Source organism: Apaloderma vittatum, unplaced genomic scaffold (genome assembly GCF_000703405.1).
Source record: "Apaloderma vittatum isolate BGI_N311 unplaced genomic scaffold, ASM70340v1 scaffold9056, whole genome shotgun sequence".
Lineage (NCBI taxonomy): Eukaryota > Metazoa > Chordata > Aves > Trogoniformes > Trogonidae > Apaloderma > Apaloderma vittatum.
This window is the reverse complement of record NW_009722250.1, coordinates 19,688-39,863: the sequence shown is the minus strand read 5'-3', so window position 1 is coordinate 39,863 and position 20,176 is coordinate 19,688. Positions and strand designations below refer to the sequence as shown.

Here is a 20,176-nt window from a genome sequence, read left to right as displayed (position 1 = left end):
CTGAAATCTATGAGCAAAAATTCCCACTTGTAGGTGTTCCAGCATTCGCAGTAAGTGGTTTTCCTGCTGTCACTGCATTCCTTTAAGATCCAAAAGTAGACATTAAATAAAATACTGATCTGTGCTTGCATAGTCGGTGCGGTTCTGTCCTGTGCACTGAGGATTTGAAAGAGTTTACTGAAGTCTTGGTTAGACACGAGCGGCGTCAACCAAAGGACAGCTTCAGGATGTTTATTGCTGGTGTGTCGTCATCTGTCTCCGGTTTTAGAAGAAGTTTAAGGTGCTCATAGTACTACCTGCCCAGATAGTGCCATCCCATAATTTTGGTAATTTTTATAGTCCCGTTAGCTAATGGGAAAGTATTCCTTTTAGTGACAGTTTGCTTGCTTTGTGGAAATTTAGTTGAAATTAAAATTATAGTTTTACTTTGCGTTGACTTTTTTACGTATTTTGCTTCGATCGGTTCAGTTTTAGGATCTAAAAGCTTCTTGCTTTTAGAGAAGTTGCTGTCAGGGCTGCTGCAGAGTTTAATTTCCTTCTGGATCATTGCGATGGCGTGAGCTGAGTTAGGTCCTGGCTCTTTCTGGGTCCCTTGATAGGATAGGAGATCACCTTTTTGTGCAATCCAGAAGAGCAAAATGAAGGTTGGTACTGCAACAGTGTCGGGGTTTTGAGACTTGCTCCTAAAAGTGTTTATAGTTCCCTGTTCACCTCTGCACCACCCGGTTCCAAGTCGCTCTCCCTTGAGCTCTTGTTCTGCGTTCGCTTCCCCCAGCTCCTGTGTGATGCTGTGACTTTGGATTCTTGCATAGGAAAAGGTCAGGAAGGCACAAGATTTTAGCCTCATGCAACAGATTTGTATTTGTTTTTTTTTAAGCTAGAGATTTTTCACTTATAAAAGCCTTGCTGTCTGTGTACCCCTGTAGCTGCTTTTGAGGAATCACGTCATCTGCACCCAGAACTTGTGTAAAAGTCTTTGGAGTCTTTGCAGAATAATTTAATACTTTAATACTTGGTAGCAGTGCAGATATCACAGAGGACTGCTAATTTATCCTTGTATTTTATGGAAACCCTCTGTCAAAGGACTGTTCCACGCTTTCTGTTCCTCTGAAGGCAGGTTTGTGTAGCTGTACCTTGCGGAAGAGATTCAGCATCCTCCAGACAGATACGATGCAGGAACCGGAGATTTTGGTAAAACTGAGTTTAAGCTCAACACTTACCCTCCACGCCTGGAAGTTCTTGGAAGTAATTGGATTTGCATTTTAATGAATATGAGAATCTTGGAAGTAAAATTGAGAGTAAAACTTGCGTGGCTGTGTGGAAAGGTTGGAGGAACTGGCATCATTTTAGAAGACAGAGGACAACAGGCAAGTCTGACAAAAGAGGAATCGAGAAAGAGAAGCCCCCGAGCATTAAGGGGAATTAGAAGAGCCAAAGCAATTGGCAAAAATGAAAGAAAAGAAGGAAAACTGAGCTAAAGATGTAACGGTGAAGGATAACAGCGAGGAGTTCCCCAAGAGCGGGTGGGTCTGTTCCGTCAGGAGTTTTGAGGGATCAGTTTTCCGTTGGAGGGATCGCGCAGGGAGCTGCGCGGGACCAGCTTTTCCCTGGCAGCAGAAGTGAGGCAGCCCAGCAGGGACGGTGTTGGAGGAGAAGATTTCTGTCATAACCTGACAGTTTTGAAATCAAATGTCAACCGCCATGGCAAATAGAGCCCTAGCGCGGGAGTGGTGAGCGGAGGTGTCGGTGCGCAAGTCTGTCAGTCCTTGGCGGGTATCGTGGCAGCGGAGATGCTGGAATGCAGACGGGGAAATAAATTGGCCTTTCTCAGGCCGAGCTGTTGCCTGGTGTGATGGGTGATTCTGCACTGTGCCTGCAAATCTGACTGAGGGCCAAGTACATTTTCTACCGGGCCTCTTGTCAGACTTTCTGAGTGCAGTAGAGGGGTTTGCACACAGCCTCTGGAAGAGAAAATCCACTTCGGTGCTTGTGTTCTCGTAACCTTAGTGTGCTGCGCCGCTCATTTGGGCTTACCCATGAATTCCTTGCTTGTACAGGCAGTGAGCTCCAGTTTGTTTAAGGCAAAGTTAACTTGCTTCTTGACGAAGTTTCTATTTGTAGATAATAAGTTGCCTGTAACCTCCTGCGGTTGCTTACTAACGGGTTGTGTTGGTTTGTTCCTATGGCCCGAAGCTGCTGCTGCTTGTAGCACAGGTGGGATCTTCGCTGTTACCTTATGGAGATAGTCTCATAAAACTGCAAAATTAATTTAATGTTTCATTTTGTGCTGTCAAAAGTGAAGGGCGTAGGGATTTCTTGTGCTTCCTGCTCCTACAGATAAAGGAATGGTGGAGTCTGTGCCTCTGCGTGCTGAAGGTAACTAGAAAGCGCTTTCCAGTTACAATTCTACAGAACATGAACAGAACTGTTCTAGGCCAGGTAGTAATCAAAGACCTCTATAAAAAAAAACTTTTTAAATTTTGATCAGGATTACTGACTCATTTGGTTCCACTCACATGTTTAATTTTTTTTGGATTACTGTAGGAATACTTAGGGGTGGAAGCTTTTTCGGGATTTTAAGTCAATAAATAGCAAAATGGGACAAAGAATCAAAGTGAACTGTATGAAGGACTGTATGCTTTTTCTTCTGTTTGTCAGTGTGACGCGTTAATCCAGAAAAGCTAACGATGACGCTGTTCAACATAAATTCTGGTTTTGCTTTTATTGCAGTTATTTGTGAATGAACTTAGATGAATATGGATCCGGGTGGTGGAAGTCTTGGATTGCAAACACAGGAACCCAAAATGCCTCACACTATGATTATGCAAGATTTCGGTAAACATTTTAACTATTAAAAATCATAAATAAAATCAAGACTGTTTTTTGGGTCTTTACTGTGTTAAGAACTGATAACAAGATGTAGAGTTGACTTATACAGTAATGCCATTCGCATGATATCTCTGAGAAAACTCAAAATTGAGGTGCTGTATAATATGTTTTTGAGTACTTGGAATGCTGATCTTCAAGCAGTGACTTATTCCAAAATACTGAAGTAATTCTGGGGGGAAAAAAATGAAATAATTTAAGTCTGTGGCCCAAAGTGCTCTAGACAAGACAGAAAAGACTATCTGGAGTTCATTGGTTTTGTGGTGCGTGTGCTTCTGCTTGAAATCCCATTGACTGCTTGTTATATCTCCAACGTACAGGAGGTGGAAATAACATTCAGTGTGGGATGTAAAGAGCGTCCCAGCTTTTGTGTCCTTTCCTTGGTTACTGTTCTCCTTCAGGGTAGTTCAGTAAATGTGGTGGGAAATAACCTCTCTGTGTGACAAGAATTAAGTCACCACTTAGACACCGATTTACTGATTTAGCTAAATCCACATGTTCAGATGTGCTTACAAGTCTGTCAAGAACATCCGTCCTGGCGCTGTGCTGATGTAGGAAACCTTGTTTCTAAATTGATTTTGGTTTAAATTAATACTGTTTCTTTTGGTGACAGTGCTAAATAACCCAGCAATTTGGAACGCTTAGAGAAAGGGCAGCAAGGAATTTCCACTTCTTTGTGGGTCTCCGTTTGTGCGTTATGACAGGAACCTTCTCCAGTACTGTTCTAATGTGAATTATTATCCCTCAGAGTGTACCGAAATAATTGCCTTTGCAGCACAACGCTGAATAATTACTTTTTTTCATCCTGATAAGAACTGTTTTCTTGAGTGTTTTGTTAAGTAAAACTGCTGTTTATGCGTGTGTTAAAGTAATTCAGTGTGCATTTTTTTTATGTATAGAAAAGTGGTCTGCAAATCTAACTGGCCAGTCCGGTCTGTTAGTGAAAAACAGGTTTGTGCTTCTAACCATTCCTTGCAACGTGAGAAACCCTTGGAAATTGTACCATGAATATTGCATACAACTGAGTGTTTCATTTTATCAAGGCCTGTGCAGTGTAAAGGATGAGAATCCTTCTATTGTACCAGCAATTGCTGTATTCTCACTGCAGTTCCAGTATCACAGAATTTTCGTGTGAAGGTTTAGATTGCTGCTATAGTCGACCATTTTCTTACTAGAATTTAAAAAAAGATAACTTGCAATCTGGCCTGTGGTTGTAAAACCTAACATTGGAGCAGATTTCGTATTGTGTCTTAAAGAAGTGGTGTTTCCTTAATTTAAAGAGTACAGGCTGCTTTAGATAGCCTTTATCAGGTGAAATGCAAAATGTGGGTTGTTGAAAAGTGTCAGATTTGTACATCTGTGTTTAATGTATCTCTGCAATTACTCCATTCCTTAGATAAACTAATTGCTTATACCATAATTTTAACACTTTTCTCCTCATTCATAATTGTTTCATAGTGGCTGGAATGGCTGGCACTGCTCATATTGATGGAGACCACATTGTTGTGTCAGTCCCCGAAGCTGTCCTGGTTTCCGACGTTGTTACCGATGATGGAATCACTCTGGATCATGGCTTAGCAGCTGAAGTTGTCCAAGGACCCGACATCATCACTGAAACTGATGTTGTAACAGAAGGCGTGATCGTTCCCGATTCTGTTTTGGAGGCTGATGTTTCTATTGAAGAAGCTTTAGACACCAGTGATCATGTTTTGACTTCTGATCTAATAACGGAAACCGTTCGAGTTCCCGATCAGGTTTTCGTGACTGACCTCGTTACGGGTCCTGATGGACACTTGGAGCACGTGGTGCAAGAGTCTGTGTCAGGAGCCAACTCGCCTACAATGGTCTCAGAAGAAGTTCTTGTCACGAACTCAGATTCGGAAGCAGTCATTCAAGCGGCCGGTACCGTTCCTGGCTCCACAGTGACTATAAAAACAGAAGACGATGATGATGGCAAGAGTACCTCTGAAGACTACTTAATGATATCTTGTAAGTTTACCAAAGGTAGATAAAAACAGGAGGTTATCTGAAGTAGAAGTGGTCTGGTGGGGCGAAGTTACTAGAACTGGACGCTTGCTGCACTCGGTACTGGAATTCTCAAATGATAGTCTGGTGCCCAGTTAATTCTTGCTGTCTGGATTTGGGTTTTCTTGATGAAAAATCCATTACTGCCCTTACAGCAAGAAAGAGAATAATGTTCGTCCGGTGTATGTTTGTGTTTCTGAAACTAGATATCCCTGAAAATTTAGAAGAACACCTTGCAAAGTTCAACGTTCCACGTACTTTAATGCTTTTTTTAAAAGTACACAGCTGTATTACCACGTTGTGCAGATATGTGTAAAAATAAGGTATTGGATTTAATGAGTCGAATCCAGCAAAGAAATAGGTTTTTAAGATGTCCAACTCAAAGTTTTCTCTTATGTGTCTACAAAATACCGTTTGTTTAGCTGTATTAAAACCTCCAATAGCCATTTTGTTGTATGTTGTTCTGTTCTGGACTCAACTTGAACACAAGGAAGGGGCTGCCCGTTTCCATTTCCACCCGGCGGTCAGCTCTGAGGAAACCGTGCGGTCCTGTGCTGCTTGTGCAGCGTGAGCTACTGAAAGGACCTTGGGTTTCTTCAGCAGTTGAATTATACTCAAGATACCCCTTTTTGTTTTTACGCAAAGTTGATAAAATAGATGATAATTCATTTTAGGTTTTTTTTTTGACTTCTCCCAGTCAGTTTTGAAATGTGGAAAAGGTCAAAGCAGATTTCATTTAGTCAGAAGCAATATGGTAAAAGAAACAGCAGTGCCAAGTGTGTCAAAGTGTCAGTCTGTTCACAGCAAGCTGCATTGATTAAAAATTTCAAGACAGAGGACGTAACTGATTAGTGATTGGTGTGATTTCACTCTTGCATGGCATTTATGTCCCTTACACAAAATGTATTTTTTGTTCATTTTTTGGATGGACAGCGATAGGATGATTTTATCATTACCATAACGCCACATGTCACTAAGAGAAGTCAAAAAGGATGGGTTTGGGTTTTTTTGGAGAAAGAATCAAAAAAACCTCAGTCTAAACAGACTTAAACCAGAAAAAAATCCTGTGTGTTTGTAGATAAAGGAACACCATTTTTACAATCGGCTGTTTCACTGAAAAAATTCCTCCTTTCTGGCAGAGTACTTACGATGAGTTGTAATCTGTAACTGTGGTATTTCCGACTGCACCTTTGTAATTGTAAGTAAAGTCCTCTTTGGAATTCCTTCTAACATAGATAAGTGTGACAGATAATGATGAGCACTGCACTTAGACCAGGGCATTTTAAACTTTTGGTGGCAGTTACGTGACGACCCCCGTTGTGTCTGATACATTTATGGTTTTGTCAGTTGCTCTCAAGCCTCCTGGTAGCTTTCGCAATGTTTTGAAGCCAGTTTGAGACTTAGTTTTCAGCAAATTAGATTTATATATGTGTATAATTGTGATATGCCTGAATAATCATAGTTGGAAGTTACATTATTAATCTAGAATTTTGGTTTTACTCATCACTTTAAATAAATTAAGGGAGTCATAGAATCATAGTAAATTTTAGGTTGGAAAAGACCTTTGAGATCGAGTCCAACCGTAAAGCCACTTACCTGAGCAGCACATCTGCCCGGCTTTTAAATGCTGCCAGGACTGGGGACTCCACCCCTGCCCTGGGCAGCCTCTTCCAATGCTTGGCAACACTTTTGGTGTCAATTTTTTTCCTGATGTCTAACCTAAACCTCCCCTGGCACAACTTGAGGCCGTTTCCTCTCGTCCCATCACTTGTTACGTGGGAGAAGAGACCGATCTTGCCCTTACACACCCTCCTGTCAGGGAGTTTTAGGGAGTGAGAAGGTCTCCCCTCAGCCCCCTCTCCTCCAGGCTGAACACCCCCAGCCCTCCTCGTCAGACTTGTTCTCCAGACCCTTCACCAGCTTCGTTGCCCTTCTCTGGACCCGCTCCAGCACCTCAAGGTCTTTCTGGTCACGAGGGGCCCAAAACCAAACATGGGATTCGAGGTGCCAAGTCCAGGGGGGCAATCCCTGCCCTGGCCAGGCTGGAACACCACCAGCTGCTCTGTGGAACACGTTTTGAGAGCTTCCAAAACATTTTAGGGCATGAAGCTGGGCCGAGTGTGGAATTTTATCTTACTCTTTTGTTGGGAGTTAAGTTTAAATATACTGAAAGGTGATTTTTCACCGTTTCAAGATGTAGTTCCCATATAGATATTTTATACGCTGTTGGTAATTATATTTTTGTGTAAGTACTATTTGGAAAATAGGAAGTTTGTCTTGATAGCTAGTAAACTAGCTGTGTGTGATTTTGTAACTGGGATTTTTCACTAGTAGGTTACCACTGCTCTGCTGTCTCAGCGCAGATGAATTCAGCCTATTAAATCAGCCTTATAAGTAAAAGACTTAAGTCTTTTTTTTGATAGATCCACAATGTCTGCCATGAGATGTGCGCAAACCCTCACCAAATCTCCAGAATACCCGTTTAAAAGGGCCTTGTTACAAAGGAAAAGAATTCAAACCGAGTGCAAATGGTGTGATCGCGAACCCAATCCATCTCTTAACCGAGGTGGGAGAATTCTGACCAGCGCGTCCCGCTTTGCCAGGGAGGAGTGAGCACACGTGGAGCTTAAAGCCTGCCCTTTTTTGTTTTTCAGGTTTGCGATATTCAGACGCACGGCGGCTTGCCAGCTCCCGATCCGTGTGCCGGCCCCGCATGCACTATGTTGGTGACCTCAAACCCCCCAAAGAACACCACTGGAGCTGGCCTTTAGGGGTAAGGTACTGTTCCACCGCCGCCTCCTTTTTAGCGGGTTACCATGCAGTGTTAACGTCGTTTGCTAAGCATTTTAATCTTACTACTCCGATACTGTAACCTACGGGATATAAAATAAGTATGACGGACGTTAGAAAAATAGGAAAAAACTGTAAAAGCCACGGGACTTACCTCGCCCTCGTGTTACTCCTCCGGGCTCCTGTGGTGGGTGTGATATCACCAGCGTAGTGCATGCTGAGGCATCACAGGAATTGGGAGCTGGCAACCCACGGTGAATCTGGACATCACACACCTGAAAACAGCCGAGTAAGGTAAGTTTAAAGTTGGAAACGTGCTGAGTTTTCCTTTAAACCTTGATCTTCCAGGAGGATTTGGTGTTTACTTATGAAGGGCTCTCCGTTGTGCTTTTTCGGTTAATTTTAAGAGAGGCGCTAGTTCCATGTAGTGCTCTGGGTGGGTGAGTCAGCTCTGGAAGCTGTTTTCGTATTCCTGTTGCTGAGAACTGTCCCTGGGAAAAGTCCTCAGATAATTGAGCGTTGGTGGGTTAGCAGTGTGTGACTGAAGCCCTGTCACTTACACAGGAGAATACTTCCACAGTCTCTTGGTTGGTTTTTTTTCCCTAATACTTTGGAACTTGACAAAGGTTACCTGTCCTACTGTGTTGATTGTTTTCCCTTTATCTAAGTGTGTTTAAAAAATAGATTGAAGCCACGAAATTTACGTTCTGTAGGACAGCAATTTAAGCAATAGCAATTGCTGATTCAGTGTCTTTTGTTGCTGCAGTATTTGAAACAAAAAGCAGCATCTTATCAATGACATTCTATATCAATATCTTTTTTTCAGTCCAGTTTATATTTTTCAAATTTTGTTACATTATTCTTTTCATTCTTTAGAAAAGTGGTTCCAGAGGCCGTGGATACAGAGACTTCCTGATTTGTTTCCATTACTTTACCTTAAGTTGTGGACACTTAAGATCTTTGAAAATACACAGAATGGGTGATGGTGTGGGAATAACCACTAATTTTAAAAATAATGTTCTAAGTTTGCCCCTTTAAAACAGAGCTCCCTCTCTATTTTTTTGAAGGATATTGAAGATTTGAGAGCTTTACTTGAGATGGTAAAAACAGCGTATGAGCATACATGCTATATTCATGTATTATACTTCATATTTTTAGCTGGAAATACGTATTCTTACAAAAATCGTAAAATTGCAAAGTAGTATATATTGTCCTGGTAAGGCAGCCATCTGAAATAATGGGGGTTTTTTCTTACAGTATTTCATGAGATACAGTGATGTACAGTCATTGTCACCCAGTATTAGTTAAATAGTTGGAAGTTGTCGCTATAAAGAATACTTGTTACCAGAGATGATTACTCCAGTGCTCACTAGAAGGTTGCTGTTGTTAAACAACCTTCCGGCACGGAAATATTTCTGTGTTAAACTGATAATGCGTTACATTTATAAAATGTGTGAGCTTAGAGGAAGTCTGTGCAGCTTGAAAATAACTTCACTACTACCTACCAATTCTAAAATTACAGGAAGAACTTCCAATTAGTGATTTCTTCCACTCAGACTATAAATATTCTTTCTAAGTTTTGGCAACATGTGTAGTCACACAGCAAGATCTCTGTGTCTGTGCCTCTCTCTGTAGATACAGCTCATCGCTCTGGCCTCATGCCGTTAGTTACCTCCAGTCCTTCAGAGACACATACGTGTGGTGGAAAGGTTCATTGTACTGAAAATTGAATGTATCTGCATCATTTGGAAGAGTATGGATAAAAAACTTTTTTAAATTGTGTACCCCATGCAGAAAAGAAAGTGGTCTTTAAATTCAAACATAGTAAATGTATGGAAATACTTCTTCTGAGATAAGTAGCTTTGGGCATCTTGCCTTTTCCTGTTAGTGGAGGAGGCGTAATCCTCTCTTCTGATACTGGCAGCCTGGAAGATTTCCATTAGGAGACGCAGTAACGCTGCCGGGGTGGACGTAAAGACGTACTAATAACTTCACGCCAGTGAACTTGCACGTCGAAGGAATACGCCGAGTTCTCTGTCAGGGCTTGCTCCTCAGAAGTGTTCACACTCTTACTGTTCTCGTTGTCCTGGGAGCTGTCAGATTCTGACACATCCTGACAGTGTCCCTGTTGCTGGCATCGATTTTCTTAGAGATTTATGTTTTTTACTGAAAACTTTTCCTGGAGAAATGTGGTGGTTTTTTTCTCCTTGTCCAAACTTGATATTTTTTAGCAATGCAATTAATAGTTTATTTACAAAAAACGACTAAAACATAGCATTTTTTAGTATTTTCCATTTAATTCTCATCGAAATGTGTAGTTTTTCAGAGGTTGTAGAATGAAATCAAATCGTTATCTCTACTTACCTCTCTGTCTCGTTCTGTCCTTGATAATTTCTCTGCTCTTCTGAAGCGGCGCGGGATTTGTGCGATAGGAGCGAGGCTGCTCCGTGCGGGGCTGAGCAGGAGCGTTGGTCGGGTGGGAATTTCATGGGAAGAGCTTCGCTCAGGATCTGCTCCTTTTCTCTGAACCGCCTCGTGGGGCCACCCAGGGTGTTAGGAAAAGCTTAAACTCCTGTTTAGGTCAGTTCCACCAGGCTGTAGCCTGAAAGTAGTTCAAAGCAGCAGGTGCAGAGCTGTTTCCCCGCAGAGCAGACTCTGTTCTCAGTCACGGGACACCATTGCCACCTCCTTAGTGACGGGCTTTGCGGTTGTTGTGACCTAGTGCGCAGGGATTTGGATGTGACGCGGTGAGTTGCTGCTGCCCTGCAATGTCTTTAAGTCAGATTTTGTTTTGGAATTCTGTGTGGGGAGGACTCGGGTGGGTGTTAAGCCTCGCACAGGTTCGTGCTGGCCGTCCGCCCCGCTGGTGATTTTATCCGTTGGCAATATCTGTCTTAGGAAGACGCTTAGTTCAGTGGCTGCCGGGGGGTATGTGTGTGGATATCCATGTAAATACCCTTCTTTCCAAAATAGTTTTGCCTCCACACTTGGAGTAGTTGGAATATCGGTTTCGTTGTGCAAATAAAACGAGTGTTTTGAGTATATAGACCAAGTAACCGGAGTGACTTACTCGCATAGATAAAAAATGCGAAGTCAGTAGCCCTTAGAAGCACTTGGATTTATTGTCACGGTGTGTCAGCTGTATGCTTTGCAATAATCTTCATTACTTTATATGTTTTCAAGTGATAAAGTGGATAAAATCGTAATTTTAGGGTGAAGACGTAGTCGGATTTTTGATGCGCACTCCCTGCATCGGTCATCACACTTCGTAACAATTGCAGCTACTAAATTGTAGTCACCAGTATCTTAGAATAGGAAACTTTTTGGGTGCTGTAGGCTGTAACAGGCAATTCTGGGTTAATTTTAACATTTTTTGAGATGTTTGATTTTACTTATTCATAGATTTCTAGCTTCCTAAGCGTAGTAGATTCATCTGTAACCGATTGCCATGTTCTCTTTGATGACAAGCTCCCTCTTGTGTTCTCCATTCTGTAATTTTTGCAGTGTTTCCTGAGTTGCTCTAAAACGGGTACTGAACTTCTGGAAGCACTTTTAAGTATCTTGAGATGAACTGGTTTGTAAAGGCCATTTTTGAACACAAAACTTCACTTTGCATGGGGATAAATGGGGATAGTAGGGCAGAAAATTATGCTACTGATGGCTTTGACTTTTAAGAAATGTGTTTGAACCTCATCGTTGTTCTCTTATCTTTACAGTGGATGATGTTGGAGAAAAATTGGACCATATAGGAAACACTCCCTTGAAAATCAGTACCGAGGTGACAAATGACGATGTTGCTAAAGATGACGGGTTTGGTTCAGAAGTTATCAAAGTGTACATATTTAAAGCTGAAGCTGAAGATGATGTTGAAATAGGTACCGTTGAAATTCTATGTATTCTGGCCCCTAATATGAAGTATTTCTGGATCTTTTTGTTTGTTGTTGTTAATTTGATGTAAGGCGTTGACTGGAACGTTTGGTAGAACGTGTCTGTTGCGGAGGCTGCCCGTGCGCGGCAAATAACCGGGTGTGTCGTAGTCTCGTGGATTTTTTTGATTAGCAGGATTTATTTTCAGGCAACCAAAGCACAAATGTAAAAGCAGTTGGGTGTGTGCAGCTGTCTTGCAGCTGCTGCTTTTCTCTGTTGCTGCAAGAGTAGTGTCAGGACAGGAAGGCCTCTAGAGCGGATTCTGGTCAAGTTCCAGGTGGGAACTTGGGACCGTGTGGACAGTTGTTCTCGTTTCCTTCTTTCCAATTGTCACTCTTCACCTTAGACCCCTGCTAGTCTTTCTCTCTAGATAACGGTCTTGTCGAAGTAATTGGCAGTAACTTCTACTCCCTCATGGTTTAAGAAGTGTGACCCCAGTGTAATCTAATACTCAACCTTGTGTAATGAGCCCAGGACACGTACGTTAGAACCTTCATAGGAAAAATTACCTAAGAATCACTTTTTGCAACGTGGGTAAATAGAATTTTAGGAGAGGAGGAGGGATAAGAATTAGCTGTTTGCGTCTCGAGAGGGAATTTAAAGGCTGTGTTTGGGGCAGGATTGAATTAGTCGCTTTTTTGGTGGGCGTGTTTCCAGTCGCGCCCGAGTTCATGGCTAACACGCAGAAAAGGCTCTTGGTCCTTCCGGGGTGATGGTTGTTGGGTCCTGAATTTGTCAGGATGCACAGAGAGACCCGTTCCCTTCTCTGCTCCAAAGTATCAAACTTGGGTGGTTTTGTGACCAAGCATGGGTGTAAAAACATTTGAGTTTTATGAAATAGTTTTGTTGTAAAGAAGGAAAAAAAATACTCCTTAAGTCTGAAATTTATCTTTGTTCCCACTTACTCAATGTGTTTAACTTCTTTTTGTTAAAGGTGGGACAGAAATTGTCACAGAGAGCGACTTTCACAATGGACATTCTGTAACTGGAGTAATTGAACAAGGAGGAGTTGGTAGAATGCAGCGAGAAAAAATGGTTTACATGGCTGTTAAGGACTCTTCTCAGGAAGATGAAGATATTAGTAAGCATAATAAGAAACATTTTTGTTTCTCGTGCTGTTTTGTACAACAAAATAAACATAATTCTCAAGGACTTTTTTAGTTTTTCTGAAGGATTCTTCAGCCTGAAGTAGTAGAAAGCTAAGCTCATCTTCCCTAGAAATAGAAAGCAGGCTGTAATTATTTTAAAGTTATGTGAATAAATGCACTTTGTGCATACACAGTCATTTAATTATTTATATTAAATTTAACATGTCCTTGTATGAAGTTAATGAGGTTTGTCATATTTCTCATTTTTGTGTTTTTCTTGCCTTGTTTCACCAGCTTTCTGCCAAAGTGGCAAATAAATGTCATCGGTTACAAGTTTAAATATATATTGAATTTATGTTGGTACTTGTTTTGCGTTTATATTTATTGATACGTATTTTCTCTCTTTAAGGAATGTCTGAATAAACAATGATCCCCTAAGGGAAGGGGTGGTTCTAAATACCAAAGGAAGGAAAGTAATTTATAACGGGTATCGATCGGAGCGAGAGCAAATGAAATGCAGGAAGGTACAGGGTGAGCAGAAAAAAATTAAAGATCTGTTCTTCTCCTTTAATCCAGGCTGTGCTGAAATAGCAGATGAAGTTTATATGGAAGTTATTGTAGGTGAAGAAGAAGCTACATCACTTCCAGAGACACAGCTTGAAGATTCTGGCGTGAATAAAACTTTTGTCCCAGTTGCTTGGGCTGCTGCTTACGGTAGGAATCTGTGTGCTTATCTTCTGAAAATCCCTTCTGTTATTTTCTCCTTAATCTAGCTTCCAGAATCTCTGTGCAAATGTAAGAATCCCTCGCCCTGTCCTAGGGGGGGTGGAAGCAGCTTCTTCTGAACTTTTAGGAGTGTCAGTTCGTGGAGTTCATGATGAAATGATGCGAAAAATTATTTTGACATTGTTCGTGACCTTTTATACATGAGGCCCTTAGGCTTAGGGTTTTTTTGGAGATGAGGATGAAGAAAACAATTCTGTTTTTATCTTGGTGGGTTTTTTTACCAGTCAAACAGTTGCAGGTTGCTTTGGTAGCCGATAGTCTTGCATATAGTGACTGGATTGCTGTGCCTTGAGTTTTATGAAGCAGAAAGGAAAGCTGTTAGAATTGTTGTAGTGCTCTTGATCACAGCCTCAGCTGTACAGAATGCAGGGTTTGTAATGGTTGTTCAAGTTGGCTGTTGAAGATCTTACAAAACCAGACATAGCCTGAAGTATTTTATGTTGGCTAAGAGGAAGGGGAAATAACTTGAAAAAGGGAAGAATAGGAATAAATGTGTAAACATGTTCCTAATACCTTCAGTTTATATACCTGATTTAAGCCCGTTAGCCCTTCAGGTTAGAAACAAAAAGGTAGTTTGTTCTCCACAGCCGTGCTTCAAACAGCAGGAGTGTCTTATCAGGACGTATTGTGAAGTCTGAACGTTCTTCTATCTCATATTCTTTTCCCACGCTTTGACATGTTAAGTGTATATTCAGAGGGTGTCAGATCATCTGTGGTTTATGCAATAATAAAGCAAGCAAGTTAGTCAGTTAAAATTCATTGGTGTAATATTTCCGAGCTGGTAAAGTGGTTCAGAACCACAGAGCCTTGGCATGTAGCGGCAAACACTTTCAGTCCAAAACCAGGAGTATACTCCTAAGGTGTTACTTCTCCGCCTCCCAGAACCGTGTAGTTCACCCATCGGTGAGTGCTGAGCGGCTGATAAGGTACAAGTCCTCTTACCTGCCTGGTTCTCCTCCAGCAAGATAAAGTACTTCCATCTCCAGAACAAATTGTGGCATTTTTGGATTGGATTCAGAGGTTATACAGGAGGTTAACAGTTTGCAGGAACGAGCCCATTAATTCTGAAAAGCAGGAGAGGCAGTCAGTGTGGTAAGCAGGCAACCACAGCTTCGGTGGATATGAACTGTTCCCAAAGACGTGATGTTGTTTCCTGGGGCTCATAAGTACGAAATACTGAGCTGAGCATCTCGGTTCGGATGGGGTTAAGCTGTCACTTCTTAGCTACGTGTGTTTTCTCTCACGAGCAGACTTTCAAAGCCATCGCCTTTAACGAGAACTTTATAATGATTAAAATACCGTTTTCTGCAGGAGACGAAAGAAGACTCCCCAGAAGATACGAAGATGGTCAAGCGGCAGGTGAGAGATGTAACTGTGCTTGGTACAGCATTAAAGCTGACTTGCTGTCTTTGAGAACAGATACGTTTATGTGTCCATTCTCCTAATTGGTGAACGCAAAAATAATCCATAAACTCTATACAGAAGGACTCCAAGGTCTTTCTGCACTATTTCGAAAAGAGAACAGCTGTAGATGTGCCGTAGGCCTTCGCAGTAGGGGGGGAAGATCTGCCAGATTTTCCCCCCCAGTATGGTTTTGTAGTCAGAAAGAAGATCATGCAGTTGTTAAGAAGTAAAACCAAGTTAAATAAAAGGAAAGGACCAGCATAACTCATAAGAAGCTAATGTCTTGAGAAATATGAGAAATCAGTGAATTTATTTTAACATTAAATATTATTTTAAAGTTAATCAGTGTTTAAATTACATTCTTGTCTTTTGCCAGTGCGCTCTTCTTTTGTATGTGTTCATTGTAGAGGAATAGGCAATATAGTTTTTTAAAAAGAGTAGATAAGCTGCTGTGCAATTCCAGTCATCAGTCCCGAAGAAAAAAGTTACTTAAGGTTTTTTTTTTATGGTGTCTAATTTTTGTTTCTAGGAAATAACTTGGATACACGATTAGAAAACAAAAACGGTAATGCAACACAATACCTGCAGATTTGTGATAGCGTTAGCACTAATAGAGTGCTAAAGCAAAAAACCAAGAAAAGGAGGAGAGGAGAGGCCAGGCAATGGCAAACAGGTAAACACTGTACGGCTGTGCGTATTGTCACGGAGTGGCACTTACTCCTGTACTATTCCTTTTTGGGTTTTAAGCTGGTGCAGAATTAAAAACCAAAAAATAGAAATGATGATTTGCGTATTTCCTGTGTCCTTCCCCCCTCCAGTTCTGTGCGTAGAAACTGTGATGTTTTTTGCTATTCAAAGTCGGTAGACTCAGGGCTGATGCAATTCAACTTTGAGTTTTGCAAGCTGATTAAAAGTACCCGGGGATATATTCGCTGCACGTATGATATTGCTGATCTGTTTGAGCGGTTTCTAGAACAAAAGCGTATAAACTGTAGGTGCTGTGGATGGGTTGTTTTTAAACCACTGAGCCATTCTCTGTCTGCTGCGAGTGTAAGTGCATGAATCTGAACAGCAGTTGGCTGATTTGAAACGTCTTGATCGGTGCATTTGTTCCCTTCGTAACTTGTTTTTGTTTGTTTAAAAACAGCTGTTATAATAGGTCCTGATGGACAGCCCTTAACAGTTTACCCTTGTCATATTTGTGGGAAAAAATTTAAATCCAGAGGATTCTTGAAAAGGCACATGAAGAATCATCCCGATCATATGATCAAGAAGAAATACCAGTGTACAGACTGTGACTTTACGACCAACAAAAAAGTAAGTTTCCACAATCACCTGGAAAGCCATAAACTTATAAACAAAGTCGATAAAACCCACGAGTTTACAGAGTACACGAGAAGATACAGAGAAGCGAGCCCATTGAGTTCTAACAAACTCATCCTGAGGGACAAGGAGCCGAAGCTGCACAAGTGCAAATATTGCGACTACGAAACCGCGGAGCAGGGGCTGCTCAACAGGCACCTGCTCGCGGTTCACAGCAAGAACTTCCCTCACGTGTGCGTGGAGTGCGGGAAAGGCTTCCGTCACCCCTCGGAGCTGAAGAAGCACATGAGGACCCACACGGGGGAGAAGCCGTACCAGTGCCAGCACTGCGCCTTCCGGTGCGCCGATCAGTCCAACCTGAAAACTCACATCAAAACCAAACACGGGACTGATCTGCCCTTCAAGTGCGAGCACTGTCCCCAGGCGTTTGCCGACGAGAAGGAGCTGCAGCAGCACACGGAGTTGTTCCAAGGGCATAAGACTCACCAGTGCCCGCACTGCGACCACAAGAGCACCAACTCCAGCGACCTGAAGCGACACATTATCTCCGTTCACACCAAGGATTTTCCCCACAAGTGCGAGGTATGTGAAAAAGGCTTCCATCGTCCATCGGAGCTCAAAAAGCATAGCGAAACCCATAAAGGTAAAAAGATCCACCAGTGTAGGCACTGTGACTTCAAAACGTCAGATCCTTTTGTACTTAGCGGGCATATCCTCTCGGTTCACACCAAGGACCTGCCTTTTAAATGCAAAAGATGTAAAAGAGGATTTAGGCAGCAAAACGAACTGAAGAAGCACATGAAGACCCACAGCGGAAGAAAAGTTTATCAGTGCCAGTATTGTGAATATAGCACTACGGATGCGTCGGGCTTTAAGCGGCACGTAATTTCGATACACACGAAAGACTATCCCCATAGGTGTGAGTATTGCAAAAAGGGATTCCGTAGACCTTCTGAAAAAAATCAGCATATAATGAGGCACCACAAAGAGGCCATAATGTAATATATGAGCTCGAGAAGGAAGCGGTTTAGAAACTGTGATGCGCTAATTGGGGAAAAAAAAAAAAAAAAAAATCTCATGAACTGTTTCTCCTGGTTTCAAAGCTTGATATTAAATCATAACTTTACATTCTTTGTATTAAAAGTCTTAAAAGTATTAGGGTTGACAGGGGATCTCATAGCCCTACGATTGTTGCTTATCCGAACCTAAAGAGCACTCTAGAATGCAGAAGGATGGATGAATGTCTTAAATTCGCAGAAAGATGAATGTCTTCAAATTAATCCTGTGACACGGCGTTAAGCTATAGAAGGCGACGCGAAGGTGATTGTGTCACCCGTGTTGTCAGGAACGGCGTTTGTCCCCGATACGAAAACCGTTCCGATGCGTGCCGGGGTTAGTCACAAATTGTTTGCGAAGGCAATGGAGTCTTAACTTCTTGCGCAGTTTCGAAAGGAGAGTATTAGTCGGTCACTTGATCATAACGTTTTTAAATCGTGCCTGGAAAGGAAATTCCAGAACCGGTCAAATTTTGGGTGAGGGGGGGTTGTCCTTTTTTATTTTTTTTTTATTTTTAAAAAAAACCACATTTCATTGGGAAACTTTTTGGTTTCCTTTATTAGTTTAGGGCCAAGGAGTGATTTTTTTGAATTGTTTTCAAAGCTGCTAACCTATTCTATTGCAGGATATGATGTTTAAAATAGAGCATTATGTTATGATCTTAAAAGTGATGTTCTGGTGCTAGGGTTAAAGATGTGTATGTATATAATTTCCCTTTTTTATCTGAAACTACAGTTGAATGTTGTTCAGTATGGCACATATAACAAAATTAACTTTGAATTTGACTTTTTTTTTTAAGGATGAAATGGATGCAGCTCACAGTGTTGTGACTCAACACTGAATTCTTTTCTCGCTACTTTAAAATCTTCTCGGAAAAAAAAGAGTATTAAGAACAAAGTTGAAAAGCGTAGGGTGGTTTTTTTAATGAAAATTCAAAGTACTTAGAAGTTCTTTAGGGCAGTGTTCTTAAAAGGTATGGCTACTATTGTCCTACCTCCTCATAGGAAATTTTCAATATAGGCGTAAAATTGCACCTTTTAATCAATTCTTTAAAAAGAGAAATCTATACCGTACTATAAACGTGCATTTTCAATCTGTAAGAAAGTATATATGCAGTATTTAACCTGAGAAATATGCTGCCACTAGAGTCTGGAGGTGGATCTTCAGTTTACAGTGTATACGTTAAAAATATGCATCCCTTTAAACGACGCTTTGTGTTAGCATGCTGCAAATCAAATGGCGCTTAATATACAAGCTGGTCTAGGGCTATTTAATGAAAAACCTGGTCATAAATGTTATGCATATAATGTGTATTTTTTACTTTTTTAGTTGCTTCATGTTTGCACACAGCTGTTCACATGATAACTTGTAACTTCATGCTATATTGTGGCTTTGTGTTTCAGAAAAATGTTCATATTTCGTTTTTGCACCAGATGAGAATCAGTTCCTTGAGAATAAATTTTTTTTATATTTCTAAACTTCAGAAAGTTAAATTTGGGAAATCTCTTAGAAAAAAATACGTGTTTTATGTGGCTGTAAAAACTGATGTACACGCTGTAAAATAAGATTGTCACTGTTATGTGGGATTATTATTTCTAAATGTGTTACTCATCGTAACGGGCATACAATAAAACGCATCTCTTGCACTCCAAATTTTTTGGAGTTTGCTTTTCATTTTTGGTGCTTAGGAAAGTCTCATTCTGTGTAAATTTGCCTAATTTATTTGTCGCTAATTCATATGTAATTACAGGTTACTTGAGGGGAGAGAATTGCGGTTTTACTTGATTTAACCCTTTAAGTTACAGGTAATGTGGTTGTGCTTACTTCTAAAATAATCATCGAGCCGTGATACTGACATTCCTCTGACGTTTTTTCCTTTATTAAAGAGAACGTAAAACTTCTGGCGTGTTTTGGGAAAAGCCAGGTAGGTTTTGTCTTTTTTCTCTGTGTAATAAGAACAGCTTGCCAAGCGAAGTACTGAAAATACTGCTCTCTCTTTAGAATACTTGAATTACGACATCGGCAGTAGATCAAAAACTTGGTGAGCATGGGTGCGATATTAAATGAACTCTTCATCGAGGATTTCCAACGGGCTTTTAGCCAGTGAACTCGTTGTCTTTGTACTAAAACCCAGCAAAGGTGAAGACACGAGCCTGATCGCCTGCGTTTTGTTGATGCTACTTTTTATTTTGTGTGCCCAGCAAGCAAAGGAACAGGCCACAGCGTTCGCAAAAGTCTTAGAGGCGAAGTACTGAAAATACTGCTCTCTCTTTAGAATACTTGAATTACGACATCGGCAGTAGATCAAAAACTTGGTGAGCATGGGTGCGATATTAAATGAACTCTTCATCGAGGATTTCCAACGGGCTTTTAGCCAGTGAACTCGTTGTCTTTGTACTAAAACCCAGAAAAGGTGAAGACACGAGCCTGATCACCTGCGTTTTGTTGATGCTACTTTTTTGTGTGCCCAGCAAGCAAAGGAAGAGGCCACAGCGTTCGCAAAAATCTTAGAGGTTAAAGTTGTTTGACAATTTTAATGCTTTATTCCTGAACGTTGTATTGAATACGTAGTTTCTTCATAGCAGACTGAAGATGATCTCTCTGACTCGGTGACAGAGCACACGTCCGCGCGGGCTCATTTTTCCACCTTACAGAAGGACGGAACGATCGGGTACGTCGGCGCCCTGCGCGTTCCCCAGAGCCAGCTTTGCAGCAGGACCTGATCCCACGGTAACTCGGAGTCCGGCAGGTTCATGGGGGACAGAACAGACCGTGGGGGTGAGAAATGAAGGAGATGAAACTTGGGGAGAGCCAGCGTTTTAGGCAGCAGCCTGGAATCTGCACGTAATGTCGTAAGCATTGCGTTCAGGTCGTGTTGCGATACCTTTAGT

At 41.4% G+C, this 20,176-nt stretch overlaps 1 protein-coding gene across 2 annotated transcripts; it reads left to right on the top strand.

The window, feature by feature from the left end:
- Positions 1–2,756: 2,756 nt before the first annotated feature.
- On the top strand, positions 2,757–17,283 carry ZNF711 (zinc finger protein 711). Of its 2 annotated transcripts, XM_009871702.1 has the most exons (8): positions 2,757–2,835; positions 4,345–4,875; positions 11,418–11,576; positions 12,563–12,709; positions 13,293–13,430; positions 14,814–14,861; positions 15,436–15,579; positions 16,054–17,283. In XM_009871702.1, exons 1-8 carry the CDS (start codon positions 2,757–2,759, stop codon positions 17,229–17,231), a joined length of 2,424 nt encoding a protein of 807 aa, XP_009870004.1. In that variant the 3' UTR covers positions 17,232–17,283. The 2 variants fall into 2 exon arrangements, with proteins under 2 accessions (XP_009870004.1, XP_009870005.1); XM_009871703.1 differs by lacking the exon at positions 13,293–13,430.
- The last annotated feature ends 2,893 nt before the right edge of the window (positions 17,284–20,176 follow it).